The 15,081-nt window shown below is 42.1% G+C and overlaps 1 protein-coding gene across 1 annotated transcript in view; it reads right to left on the bottom strand.

Moving 5' to 3' along the window:
• Window positions 1-14,530, bottom strand: part of LOC100759100 (glyceraldehyde-3-phosphate dehydrogenase) — a 36,050-nt gene extending 21,520 nt beyond the window's left edge. Inside the window, exon 1 of the mRNA XM_035451298.1 lies at window positions 14,474-14,530. Coding sequence (XP_035307189.1) covers window positions 14,474-14,530 — 57 coding nt within the window. The remainder of the gene's footprint in view (window positions 1-14,473) is intronic.
• Between the last annotated feature and the right edge of the window lie 551 nt (window positions 14,531-15,081).

Genomic DNA, 15,081 nt, shown 5'->3' with positions numbered 1-15,081 from the left:
ATTCGTGTTTCACCATCAATGTAGGGTTCCCTGGAACTGGAGTTAGACAGTTGTTGGCTGCCATGTGGGTGCTGCAGGTCCTCCGGAAGAGCAGTCAGTGCTCTTAGCCACTGAACCATCTCTCCAGCCCCTATACACATGCTATTTTCAAGCACCAATCCATGTCACCCCAGGCACACTTGTTCTCATGCTTACCACATCCCAAATGCCACCGTGTGTTTGCCCAGGCACTTTTGGTCACATGCTTGCAGTGCCCCAGCGCTGTGCTGTGGAGGTCTGGATTCACCCAGACCTGACATGTTGCAGCCCTGTTCACATAACATGACTCTCCTGTTCACATAACACCCGTTTTCCAGGGCCACGTCATGGGGGAGTGGAGTCATCTGTTGTATTAGGAGGCAAGTTGTGTCCCAGCACCCCCAGGTGGTGGATAAGCTTGCCTGTTTGCACTCTTGTTGTCCTGTCCCTTCGCTGCCATGTGATAGCCTAGGTTTGTGTGCCTGTTGAGTCCCTTTGCTACCGTGGGTTAGCCTGAGCAAGCCTGTCAAATACCTGCTATGTCACAGTGCTGCCACATGGCAGCTCAGGCACACCTGTTGAATGCTCAGCGCTGCCAGGTCACAGCCTGGGCAGGCCTGTTCTGTTGATGTGCCCCGGGGCTGTCAAGTGACAGCAGGTGCGTCTGTTTGCCCTCAGGTCACGTCCCAGCACCACCACATTTTATCCTGCATGTGCTTCGTCCATGTGTTGTGAGCCTGTGCCAACATGCTGCAGCCTGGGCTCACTGGTTCACAAATGTGCTGTCCCAGCATAGCCACATGATGGCACAGGCTTGCCCTTTCACACAAGAGCTGGGTCGCAGCACCACAAAACTAGCCTGGGTGTGCCTGTTCACACACCTGCTTTGTCCCATTTCGGCCAAAAAGTTGCCTGAGCATTCCTGTTCTCAAGCCTGCCAACTTCTAGCACTACTATGTGCTTGCCTGAGCACCACAGCCACCATGTGAAGGTGTGGGCACACCTATTTACATGCCTGTTACGTCCCGGCACCACCACACGGCAGCATGGGAATACATGTTTGCATTCCTTCTGGGTCCCTGCGCTATCCATGCCTGCCTGTTCCCACACCTGCAGTGTTTTGGCACTACAACTTGGTGGTGAATGCATGCCTAGTTACATGCATGTTGTGTTCCAGAGCCACACGAGCTCAACGTTTTGCCCATGTTCTGTATCCCAGCACTGCCATGTGACAGAACAGGCTCTCTTGTCTGCATGTGGTCAGTATCCTGGGACTACCACACCGTGGTCTGAACCCAGTTCTGCCAGATGGTAGATGGGCTAACTTGTCCCCAGGCCTGTTCTGTGCTAGGGTCCCCATCTGCAGGCCTGGACACATATCTCCATACTTACTACATTGCAGCCCATTCACACGGTGGCCTAGCAATACCTATTGACATGTATACCTAGTCCCAGTGGCATGATTTGGTTGCCTGGGCATTCCTGTTTTCACACCTGCCACATGGAAGCCTGGGCTCATCTGTTCTGTTCTCATGCATGCTGAGTCTCAAGGCCGAAACGTAACAGTAGGGGTGTGCCTGTTTCCATGCCTGCCAGTCCCAGCACTGTTATGTAGAGATCCAGGCATGCCTGTTTGTATGCCTGCTATATTTCCATGCCACAGTGTTGTGGCCTGGACACACCTGTCACATGCCTGCTGACTCCCAACACTGCCACGTGGCAACCCTGGACCGGCCTGGTCAGTAGCCTACTGTGTCTTAGGGTCACCAAGTGATAGCCAAGGATTCAGCACAGAATTTTGTCAGATTAAAAAAAAAGAATCAACACCAAATATTCCTCAAATTATTGCACAAAACAGAAGCAGAAGGAAAATTGCCCAATTATTTTCATGACTACCAAAATCACTATATAAAGACACAACACAGAAAGAGAATTCCAGACCAATTTCCCTTATGAACATAGAAGCAAGAGTTCTCAATAAAATACTTGCAAAAAATAACATAACAAGATCATCTGCCATGAGATGTAGGATAAAAGTAGGCTTTATCCAAGAGATGTAGGGATGGTTCAACAAAGAAATTGAGAAGTGTAATCCACTGAAAAACAGACTACACCACATTGCCACCAGGGGGCAGAGAAGCATTTCATTTTGTGAAGGGACTACTCAGCCAAAATGATAGCACTAGTTCATGTGCTCATTTTATAAATTAGACTCAATAGGAGAACAGTATTAACCACAGCACAATTAACATTAGTATTAGAATCTCTCTTCAATATACCCATGGACTTTTGAATCCACCTGTACTGTAGCTCTTTTATCGATTGACAAGCATGAGAATCTATAACAGCACCACAGAGATTTTAACAAAGTCAAGACTTGTCTTTTCCATTCTCATTTTCTCCAAAGTGTATAGAAGCTACATTACTTGGGATAAGACTCTCATATCATTACAGAATGCATTATTACTGCATGATTGTTTTTAAATTTTCTGTTTTGATTCTAATATAATGCACACTGATAGCTATACACTGTATTACCAAACATTCTTTGGGATTCTCAATTGCTTTTAAGTGTAAATGAGTGCAGAGATCAAAATAATTTTAGAAGTATAGCTCAGAATTATAAAGCATGTTTAATTAAACATGTTACTTTTTCTGTCTTGGGGCAAAGGTCTCAGAATTTATCTCTGAATTTCATTCTATCACAGATTTGGTATTGACTGTGCAAATCAGACAGTTAAGAAAAGTTTGTTGAAAAATAAGATATTGCTGATGAATATTAGAATGAAATGGGTTAGGAAACACTCAATATAGTTTAAAGGTTACTTATGAAAATCACATGTCCAAATACTCATTTTTTAAAAAAGATCAATGTATGTGTATGTCTGTGAATGTATGCCACATGTAGGTACCCTCAAAGGCCAGAAGAGAGAGCTGGATCTCTGAGGGTGGAGTTACAGGCGATTATGAGCCATATGTGGGCTGGGACCCAAACTCTGGGCCTTTGGAAGAGCAGCAAGAACTCTTAAGCACTGAGCTATCTCTCCATCCTCATGTAAATTTAAGTGTGATTTTGGAGAATTTTCACTACCTCTTTATTAACATAATTAGAATTTACCTTTCCTCACTATTGTTTTAAACTATCCCGTGATGGGCCTCAGACACCCCCAATTTTCCTCTTAACATCCAGCTCTATTAGACATTCCCTGCAGGCGGTGCTTTTTATTCTCTAACCGTCAGTTAATCAGCTCTGATTCTAAATTTTTACCTTTCTTCCTTTCAAACTAAAACAGGAGCACCAGGCTGACTGTGACTTTCGTGTCCTACATATTTTTATCTTTGACACAAATTTAGTAGTTTAGGAAAGCCTATTTCTTAGCATGGTGTATCTTACTCTGAATACCTGTATTTCCTTTGAAAATAATAAAGGCTTTAATAAAACTGGTGTGGTATGGTGTGTGTGTGTGTGTGTGTGTGTGTGTGTGCGTGTGTGCATGTGGGTGTGCATGTATGGGTCTCTGTGTACATTCACATGTATGAGTGCAGGTGTGCTCTTGCTACAGCACAAGTGTGGAGCTCATAGGTCAGTCTCTGGTGTGGTCTTCACTTTTGTTTGAAATCAGCGTCTGTCACTCTTTCTCACCAGTGGCCTGTGAGCTCTGGGGAATTCTTTTATCTCCAACTCCCCTGTTGCCTGGGGTGCACTAAGATTGCAAATGCAGACTACTGCATCAGGCTTTTCTGTGGGTTCTGGGGATTAGAACTCAGGTCCGCACACTTGCCCAGCAAGTGCTTAACCCAGTGAGCCATCTCCCCAGCCCACAAAACAATTTAAATAAAATTACTATAGTAACTTTGAGTTCCAGCTGATAAAAATATACGAGAAACTATGAAAACTAAATATGAAGTTACAATTATGCATACACTGAGGCATGAAGTTGTAACGCAGAATTGTGTGAAATTGGAAACTGATGATTTAAAAGTGCAATGTGTATTAGTCTCAGTGTACAGAGAACATCCTTCCAAACACCAGCAAACTCCATTTACATTAAGGAAAGGAGGGGAAAGTAACATTAAGTCCACAGAAGAGTCTTTCCCAAGGCCTTGGCTTTCAGGAAAGGGCTGCAGGGCTTAGCATTGATCATACCATTGACCACTCTGGGTACTGAAATCATCAGTAAGTTAATATGAAAACTACTTAGAGTTTTTCCTTCATTTTCTTTCTAAAGTCCTGTATTAGAATATGGGTCCTGACTATACAATGAGGGGACGTATTTTTAATGCATATGATTATGTATATACTCAAATGCTTATAGTTAATGATTCTTTAGATCTCTTCAACTGTCTCAAGATAAGGAGCAGTTTAGACTTTTAGCCCTAGGTGGAGACTAAGAAAAATATTGTTGTCAAATGCTTTCTCTCTCTCTCTCTCTCTCTCTCTCTCTCTCTCTCTCTCTCTCTCTTTCTTTCTCACTCTCATCAGTGAGGATGTTTACTGCGAACGATTTTTTCTGTAGCTCACATCTGTCCTATCTCTTCTGCCAGAATTTTAACCTGAGCAGAAACTGAAATAAGCAGTCTCCAAGCATTCTTGGTTCTCCAGTATTTGTTCTAAATTTCTTCTTTATCTTTGATCATAAACAATTTCTGTATCTTCTGAAAGTTATCCTAGTTATGAAGAATTCAGTGAGCTTCTCACTCACAATGTGTGCTTTTGACTTTTGTATAACTGCTGTCACATAAGAAAGACTGACTGGGTTTATATGGAACATAGCATTCAATTTCTTCTTCCCTTCTGCCTGAGTTCTTTCTGGATTTCTCTACAAGGGATAGCCCACCATTGTATGTGTGTTGTTTTTTTTTCTTGAAAACTTATCTTTTTTTTTCAAAAAATTTATGTTATTTATTTATCTGCCTATGTGTGTGCAGATGTCTTCCTGTGCATGCATGGAGGCTAGAAGAGAGTTCTGGATTCCTTGAAGGTGACGTTACATGGGTGTTGGGATCTGAACTGTTTTTCTTGATTGCACAGCTCTCTCAACTACTGAGTTATCTCTCTAGTTCCTGAGTCTATCTTTGTATTTTCCTATACAATAGAAATCTTTATACACACAAACCATTAAATCTTCATTTATATTGTCTTTTAAAATCATTTAACATAAAACTCTATCATTAAATCTATTGAGAAACAAATTATGATTATATGATTATATATTACCAAAACCCTCCTTTGCATCCTGAAACTGTTTTATGTATCTGATAGTGTAGACAATATTTACTCTTCATCTTTCAGTGTGAAACCCTTATATTCTTAGGTTCATTTCATTACATTTCTGTGGTGGTTTGAGGAGAAATGGCTCCCATAGGCTCATGTGTTTGAATACTTGGCCCATAGGGAGTGGCACTATTAGAAGGTGTGGCCTTGTTGGAGTAGGTGTGGCTTTGTTGGAGGAAGTGTGTCTCAGAAGCTCAAGCCAGGTCTAGTGGCATTCTCTTCCTGCTGCCTGTGGGTCCACATAAGACGTGCTATGGTTGTTCTGATGGAAGCTCCACCTCAGCCCCTGGCATCCATATACCCAAAGAGTCTGGGACATTCTGGTGGAAGTTCCATCCCAAGCCCCCTCCCCCAATTCTCTCCAAACCCTGCTGCATCTCAGAAAGCCCACCAAATGATGACCCTTCCCCCAGAGATGCTCAAGACCATTCCCACAGGTATTTAAACTGCTCCCCAGAAAACAGATGTGAGTTTTCAGTCTGTCTTCCCTGTCTCCTCTCCGGGGGATCAGAATCATCTGGCAGTGTTTTATCCATTAAACCTGGGCCTTTTCTAATTCAGTTTGATTTGGTCTGATTTGCATTGCTGTGTCAGCAGAGAGGCTAATTGGGATGCATAAACTTTTCAGTGCTCGTGGTGTTCCTTTACAGCAATAAAACCCGAACCAAGATAGAAGTTAGCACCAGGAACCGGGATATTGCTGTTTTAGGCCTGACCATGCTTTTGTTTGGAGAAATGTAGACTTTTGGGACTTGGGACTCAGCTGGCGTGAGAAGGATCCAGAGAAACCGAGAGGCGTGGACCTTATTAGAAAAGCGGTTGAACTTTAAGTGGGGCTTAATGGGCCATCCTAGTAGGAGCATGGAATAAGTGGTACAGAGGGTGATTTGAACTGTGTGGGCCTGGCTTAAGAGGTTTTTGTCGTGCCCAAATTCTGAGCCCCAGAATCACCAAGAGACCCATTCTGATGCAAAAGCAAAGAGTCTTTTATTGTTTAACAAGTTAACTGCATTAACTCGAGCCCATCATCTGGGTCATTATGTCAGCTGGCGTGAGAAGGATCCAGAGAAACCGAGAGGCGTGGACCTTATTGGGGTGTGCAAGGGGAGTGTCTAGGGGTATGCAACAGTCTCAGGCAGGATTGGTGAGCTTCTAGGCTTGGGTGACCTGCTCTGTGTTAATTGGTTAACTGGTTGTTATGGCCTAAAGGCCCTCCCAGGGCGTTTGCTATGCTCTGCATGCCACTGTTAGGCTACTTTTACCATAAAGCACATTCTGATTGGTTCCTTGCCACATGGAGGTTATCTGACTTAGGGCAGTTCCTGCAAGGTTAGAAGGCCAGAACATGTTGCTGAGTCGGGGGACTTTGTCTTTCTAGGTCCTTTCTGCAGCCTATCATGGCTGCTAAAGCAGGAGGCTGGGTGAGTGTCTGATTCCTTTGGTTTCAGAGGAGAATATTGATAGATGGGCTAGAGACTGTTCTTGTTATATTTTGCTGAAGAATGTGACTGCTTTCTGCCATTGTCCAAAAAGAATACCTTAGACTAACTTGAAGAGTTTTAGATTAATTACATTGGCAGAGGAAATCTTGAAACAGCCTAGTATTGACTCTGTCATGTGGTTATAGTGTTCACTCTTATGCAGATCTACAATAAAAAGGAGCAAGCTGAGCAAGCAAAAAATTGTAAAATGTATAGGTTGAGGAGAAAAGGGGCACCAGGAAGTGGAATGGAGTTTAGTTCTGTGTTCAAGATAAACAGATTAAAGAAAATCCTGTTGTTAAGTAGAACAAAGAGAGTGATGGCCTCAGGGCATGATCCCACCCAGCTAAGCTTCCAACTTGTGAAAAGGAATCAAAGAAAAGTTTAGAGTTGGGTGTGGTGGCACATACTTTTAATCCCAGAACTCTAGAAACAGAGGCAGGAGGATCTCTGAGTTCAAGGCTAGCCTGGTCTACAGAGTGAGTTCCAGGACAGCCAGGCACAGGCAGCAAAGGAAACCATCGAAAACAGAAAGCTGGTGAAGATGTAATTTAACCAGGAGGCCATGTTCTAGCCCCAGCAAGCAGCATAACTTGGCAGCTTTTGTTAGACCTCCGGAAACCTCAGGCCTCCGGGGGTCCCAGCCCAGGACTTCAGTCACCCCAATCACCAGGTGGATTTGAAAGCTTGCTGCAAACAGCATGAGGCTTTATTGTTGTTTAACGAGCTAACCCCATGTTAGCTGGGGTCTTTCACCCACCCGCCATGGAGGATGGCTAGCAAAGACAGCTCGAAGGGGCTGCAGAGAGATCTTGTAGGGCAGCGTAAGGGGAGTGTCTAGGGGTACGCACAGGCTCAGGATTGGTGTGCCTCCAGGCTTGGAGGGCTTGCCCTGTGTTGATTGGCCAATTGGTTGTTATGGCCCATAGGGCCTCCCAGGGTGGTTGCTATGCTCTGCAGGTCATTGCTGTGCACTTGTTTGTAAAGCACACCCAGAGCCGTAAAGCATAGCGCCACCAGCTAACTTCTGATTGGTTCCTTGCCACGAGGCAGGCATCTGACTTCTAGTGACTAGAACAAGGTCATGGCAAGCACATGTTACTGTCATGGCTGCCGAAATGGGGAGCTGGTCCCTTCACTTTGACCATGTGGTTCTGGCTTTAGAGTCAAGGATAGAAGAAAGGGGTTATGGGATCTCCCTCTGCAACTAAGCAATGCTGCTGAGGCCAGGTGTGTGTCAGGAGTATCTGATGAGGGACTTAACTCTTTGATCAAGTCTGGTTTATTAACAGGTGGAAATCAATGAAGTACACTCACAATACTGAACAAGGCTACAGTGCCACTGCTGAGCTGCTGCTGCTCTAGTTTCCAATCGCAATCCAGAAGGTCCAGTTAAGGTCACCAAGCCATGGCCTCAGCAAGCCCTCCTCAGTCCCCACCCCCCACACTTCTTATCCAGTCTTGTTCCTCAGAGAAGATCACACCCCTTGGGCCAAGCTGCTACTTACTATTAGCTAGCAGGCCGGCATCAATACTTTCCCTAACAGGTGTGTTCATGAGGTTCAGAAACGCCATTGTGAGAAGCTGTGAAGGGGAAACCTGGGTTGCTTTGGAGACCCCAAGAGGTTGGAGATGCCAGAGTTGTGGAATACCACCAGAGAAAAGTTGCTGACACGGAGTGGAACCACCCCAAGAGAGAGAACCGTGTTGCAGTCAACAAAGCTGAAAGGAGTTGGAAGATCGTTTTGACATCAGACATGGAGATGCAGAGTTTGGAGTTTGCCCAGCTGGTTTTTGGCCTAACTTTGGTCTAGTATTTCCTCAGTATGCTACCTTTCCTCTCTTTTGGAACAGTAATGTGTATCTTGAGCTATTGTATGTTGAAAGTATTTGATCTGCTTTTTCATTTGATTTTACAGGGGATAATGGTTAAGAGACTGCATAAATCTCAGAAGAGAATTTGAATTTGGAGTTTTCAACATGGTTGAGACTGTGATGGACAATGGGGACTTTTGAAGTTGGACTAAGTGCATTTTTTTATGCATTATTATATTGTTATATGCTTATGGGAGTGGAATTTGGTAGTTTGAATGGAATTGGCCCCCATAAGCTCATAGGGAGGGGCACTATTAGGAGGTGTGGCTTTGTTGGAGTGGGTATGGCCTTGTTGGAGGAAGTGAGTCACTGGGGGGGGTGGGCTTTAAGGTCTCATATATGCTCAAGCCATGGCCAGTCTCAGACAACTTCCTGTCACCTGCAGATCAAGATGTATTAACTCTCAGCTCCTTCCCCAGCACTGTATCTGCATATGCCACCATGTCCCACCATGATACTAACTGGGTGGCTCACTTATAGTTTGAGATTGTGATAGACTATGGGGACTTCTTGAAGTTGGGACTAAATGCATTTTGCATTGTGTTGTGGCTACAAGCCTATGGGGCCAGGGGGTGGAATGTGGTGGTTTGAATAGGAATGGCTCCTATGACTCGTGTGTTTGACTACTTGGTCCATAGGGAGTGTGTGGCTTAGTTGGAGTATGTGCACAGTTGTTGGAGAAAGTATGTCACTAGGGGATGGGTTGGCTTTTTGTTTGTTTGTTTGTTTGTTTTTTAGAGACAGGGCTTCTCTGTGTAGCTTTGTAGACCAGGCTGGCCTCGAGCTCACAGAGATCCACCTGCCTCTGTCTCCAAGTGTGCCACCACCCCTTGGCAGGGATGGGCTTTGAGGTCTCAGAAACTCAAGCCAGTTCATTTCCTGCTGCCTGCTGATCTGGATGTAGAATTCTCAGCTACTTCTCCAGAACCATGTCTGTCTGCAGGCTGCCATTCTTCCTGACATGATGAGAATGCACTAAACCTCTGAACTATAAGCCAGATCCAATTAAATGTTTTTTTTTTTATAAGAATTGTCTTGGTCATGGTGTCTCATCACAGCAATAAAACACTAAGTAAATTTCCAAACACATCCATTTATTTACCAACAACTTAACTTAAAAAGAAAACCTAGACCCTTGTTTAGTTTTTTTTTTTAACTAATTTTTTATTGATTCTTTGAGAATTTCACATCATGGATCCTGATTCCACTCATTTCCCAGTCCTTCCATGTTTGCCTTCCACCCTTTTAACCTCCTCCCAAAAAGAAATAAAAAATTTAAATTTTAAAAAATGAAAAAATAACATAAAAAACTTTCTGACGCCTCTGGTCAGCAACCTGCTCCTCTATTAACTGTAGCTTCTCTCACAGTTGTCTTTTCTTCAGTTTGGCTGTCTGTGTGCCATTCTGCTCCTCAGTCTTTCCTGCATCTCCATTGCATATTCATTCTTTGTCACCTTGGGAGCTGCAGTGTGTCAACCACAGTATACCCTTTGCCCAAACTGCTCTGCTTGCAAATGTTCATTGCAATGAGTCATTGGTCTGCGGTTATGCAGCTCTGCCCCTCCCATACCATTAGGGCCAGCTCTCCTATACCCATGTCACCATTTGTGATGGCCACCCTTGTCTATTTCTATGTGCAACAAGCCAAGAAAACATACTAGCCTAAAAATAGCTAAAATGGTGTTATTCTTATTTCTAAACTCATGAAGTTTGTTGTTGTTGTTGTTGTTGTTTTAAGACATTAGACACCATTATTGCTTCTTGAAGAAAAGCAAACTCCTTCTACCAATAGGTTGGTATTAGAATTGTCAGTGGAACTCATGAGCCCATTCAATGCCTACTTCTTTTTTGGCTGGGTCTGAAAAAAAATGAAGACATTTATGATTTATTTGAGTCATATGAGAAGCAAAGTCTAGTGTTGACAGGAGAAAGACTTAAGATTTCATTCATTAGTCATATTTTTCTTCAACTGCTCTACTTTTCTTTTTGTTTTTTTTGTATAACAATAATTCTATAATTGTAGTACCATTCCAAAATACTCAAATTCACACTAGAGCTTGGGGAAATAAGTTAAAAGAGTAGTAGGCTAAGACTGGACAGTTCTTACCTCTTGAGTTGTTTTTAAACCATTTTACCATGGAGCAGTGAAAACGAATTGAGTACTTACATCTCTTGAACTCTCCCTCTTCTTTGTGATTTAATTTCAAGCATTAGAAAATCAACCTTGTGTAGAAAGTACTACTGCTAAAATTCCGTAGCTCTAGCTACTTTCCTAAGACACTAGAAATTGTGGAGCAGATTTTTTTGGGAGAGTGTTGACACTCCTATATAGTAGATCTTGATGTACTCTAATTACAAATATTCTCAAATTTCTTCTACTATGATACAGTAAGTTAATACAAGAATCAACTGTCAAGTTGCAAAAGGATGGAAAAACAATCCAAAGAAGTCAAGTTATATGTGTTAGTTAATTAATAAACATTGATTTGATTGTATACTTTGGTCTCTTTAATACTAACTTTCTTTTTCATGTATATTTTATTAGTTCTTTGAGAATTTCATACATTGATTATACTCACCTCCTTCTCCCAGCTCTTCAAGGTCCACCCCTGTCTTAGTTATAGTTTCTATGTTGTGATGAAACACCATGACCTTCCAGTACTCAGAAGGTAGAGGCAGGTGGATCTCTGTGAGTTTGAGGACAGCCTGGTCTATTGAGTGAATTCTAGCACAGCCAAGGCTACATGGAGAAACTCTGTCTCGAAAAAAACCAAAAAACCCCAAAAACAAAACAAAACAAAAAACCACCATGACCAAGAACAGCTTGGGTAGGAAAGGGTTTATTTCAGTTTACATTTCTAGGTACCACTCCATCACTGAGGGAAGTTAGGGACAGTCTACAGAATGGGAGAAAACATTAGTTGGCTGCACATCACAATAAGATTAATATTTAGAATATATAAAGAGGTCAAAAGCATAAATACAAAGAAATACAATTAAACAAATCAGCTAATGAAATGAACAGGAAATTCTCAAAAGTTGATGAAGAGTGTGTCAACAAACATGAAAAGTTTTTTTTTTTTCAGCATCCTTAACTGTACATATGGAAACTACTCTGTAATTCTGGTATCTCACCTCAATCAGAATAGCTATCATAAAACATCAACAAAACAAATAATTTCTGAAGGGGTGTAAGGAAGTAGGAATCCTTACACTGCTACTAGGAATATGAACTCATGAAGTTCCTATGAAAATCAGTATGACAATTGCTCAAAAAACTAAAATTAGAATTCTCATGTGAACACATATACTTCAGGTAAGCATATGTCTAAGGAACACTAAGTGAACATACTCTAGAGATACTGTCGTAGTTAGGATGAGAAATATCCCTGATAGCCTTGTGTATTTGAACACTTGGTCCCTAGCTGCTGGTGCTATTTATTTTATAAGTTGCTTCCACTTATGGCAATTTATCAGAACAACAGAAATCACTAATTCAGAAATGAGCACCAAGCATATGGCATTTCTGTGAAGAACTTGCGTGTGCTATTTTTTTTAATGATGTGAGGACTTTGGAATTTTGGACTGGGAAGGCAACTGAATGCTATAAGCTGAGTTTAGCAGGCCATTTTAGCAGGATCCTGGAAGAGAGTTGTGTTGAGAGTAATGCACAAAGGCTACAAAGGAAGCAAGATGTCTTAGGTTGCTGTCTGTTGCTGTGACAGAACACTCAAATAAAATCTGTTTGGGGAGGAAAGGGTTTGTTTGACTTACACTTTCGCATCACAGTCTAGCATTAAGGGAAGTTAGGGCAGGAACCCAAGCAAGAACCCAGAGGCAGGCACCGAGTCAAAAACCAGAGGAATTCTTCTTACTGGCTTGTTTATTATAGCTTGCTCAATTTGCTTTATGCATTTCAGGACCACCTGCCCAGGGATGGCATTGCACACAGTAGGGTAATCCCTCCTATGTCAACCATCAGTGAAGAAAATATCCCACTGATTATCAGCCAATCTGATAGAGGCAATTTCTTAACTGGGGCTACCTCTCTTCAGATCACCTAGGCTTGTGTGAAGATAGCAAACAAACAAAAACAACCAACACAATTGTTCAGTTGACAACTGAATACACAATATATCACTATAAAACCATAGCATTTCTTTTCTTGCTAATTCCCAAAGTCTCATGTTAATGTCTCAATATAAAACAGTGCCACTTTAAAAGTCCTTAAGTCTTAAAAAAATTCAAACACTTTGAACCTTACTTTTAAACATGCAATGTCTCTGCACATTCATAGTCTCTCAACTGTGAGCTCATGTAAAATAAAACATAAACAATTTCTTCCTCCAAAGAGGAAGAACCAGGGAAAACTTGCAATCAGATCAAAGCAAACAAAATTTAACACTGCAAATAGTTCTGTGTACAACATGTGGAACTCGAATACGATCTTCTGGGATCCAAAGGGCTTAAGTAGCCCCTTTTCTGGCCATTCATAGCACATGCAGCTGGTTTTGTAGGCTCAGGCTGGCTCCACTCTACACCGACTACTGTCCTCAGTAGTTATCACATGGTCCTAGCCTTGTCAGTGTGCTGGGGTCTCCACTGCAACTGAGATAATGTCACAGCAATACACCATTCATGATACCAATCTCTGTCTTAGTTTACTTTCTATTGCTGTTCTAGAACACTTTCACCAAAATCAACTTAAGTAGGAAAGAGTTTATTTGGCTTACACTCTAACATCACAGTCTATCCTAGATAGCTCCTTATTCAGGTCTACAACTAAAAGGAGCATGTGGGACAGAAAGAAATACAAAACGTACAGCCTCAGGCTACAGCCAAGGGTTTTATGCTGAAAGAAAGTCTGGTAAAGAGATTAGAACCATTAGGAGAGGACTTCTGCTCAGTATTGGAACAATGGGAAATGTACCCTCAGGGCAAGACCCTACCCAGATTAAGTTTCCAACTAGAGAAAGGAGAAAGCATAAATTGCTTTAACATACAAAAGCTGTAGAGAATCTGGTCAAAGAGGGGAGGAGTGGGTGTATTGGGGGTAGTGGGGAAGGTCCTTCCCATCTAGAAGTTAATGATGACAGAGTAGAAGCCAATGATGACATGTGATACTGGCTTGGGAGGCATGAAAGATGTAAGTGTGAGGGGGTCATGGATTCTTCCTCTGTGCTTTCAGAGATTCATTTAGGCTTCTTAACAAACAAACACACACAAATAAACAAAATCAGAAAAACAGTGCGCTATATTTTTTTAACTGATTTTTATTGTTTCTATATTTTCCTCAGTGTCTATTTTTATAATTGCTACTCCATCCATTTTACAACACTGTGACTTGAGAAATACGTGAGCCTTTAATCTAACCTAACAAGAAGATGAAATGAGTGCAAGATACTTTGATGTTAGTACATAAAAAAATCAAAGCCATGTCAAATCATCTCTGATGAACCTTAGAACTAGACACATTAAACATGCTTTAATCTAATGGTCTCATTTTTTTATATCTGGCACCACAAATTACTATTAAAGCAGGTAGCAAAAGGCAAAGGCCAGGAGGGGATTAATAATAAAGAATGTTGTCGATCGGAAGATATGCACTTTTAGTTGGTGATTTTAGGAAATAGTTGACATCCACAAGTGCAAGTTGTGTATGATAATTAGTAATTCATAGTTGATGCTGATACTGTCTGAGAAAACCTCATAAGCAACTGCCTGCTAGGTGCGGTTGATTCCCCATTTCATCTCCTCTGAGAATGAAAGCTCTTGGAAGGCAGCTGCATCTTCTCTGGAACCTCCGACAAGCTGCTTAACTCACCCTCAGAACATCAATGGTTGAAGAGCTACAAGTCCAGAGCCCAGAAGTCTTGGCCATCGTTACCCCCCTTTCTTCGGCTGTGTATGAGTTAGCATCTTTGTGAGCATCAAGGCAGATCTTTTGGAACGCAAGCACTTGGTCCCCACCCATCAGCTAAGAGTGTCATCCCACAGTGTCTGAGGCCAATAGCAGAGCTTTTTCGACTTTGCTTTAACCTGTCTCTCTAGTGTTTCTAGCAATATATTTGAAAAGTGTCTTGATTTATGGGTTTTTTGTTTGTTGGTTGGTTGGTTTAGTTTTGTTTTGTTACTATAAAAGCTTCATGAAATGTTGGAACATGAATCTGAGTGAAAACAAAATCTGTGTTCTTGGGTCATGGTCCCTCATATTTGGCTGTAGAATAAATTCCTTTTTATCCGCTGTGAGGTAAGAATTGTATCAACAAAAACAAGTCCAATGTGCAGCCCCGAGAATGATCCACTTTTCACCAGAGTAATAACCTAGTTAGAAGCAAGAAGCCAGGATGGGTCCTCCCCACCCCCACTCCTAAAGCGAAACTCAATTAATTCGGATCGCAATGGAGTCAGAGCTAGTTTGATGAGCAAGTA

Source organism: Cricetulus griseus, assembly GCF_003668045.3.
Source record: "Cricetulus griseus strain 17A/GY chromosome 1 unlocalized genomic scaffold, alternate assembly CriGri-PICRH-1.0 chr1_0, whole genome shotgun sequence".
Taxonomy (NCBI): Eukaryota; Metazoa; Chordata; class Mammalia; order Rodentia; family Cricetidae; genus Cricetulus; species Cricetulus griseus.
The sequence above is the reverse complement of the archived record's forward strand: the minus strand, read 5'-3'. Positions and strand labels throughout refer to the sequence as shown.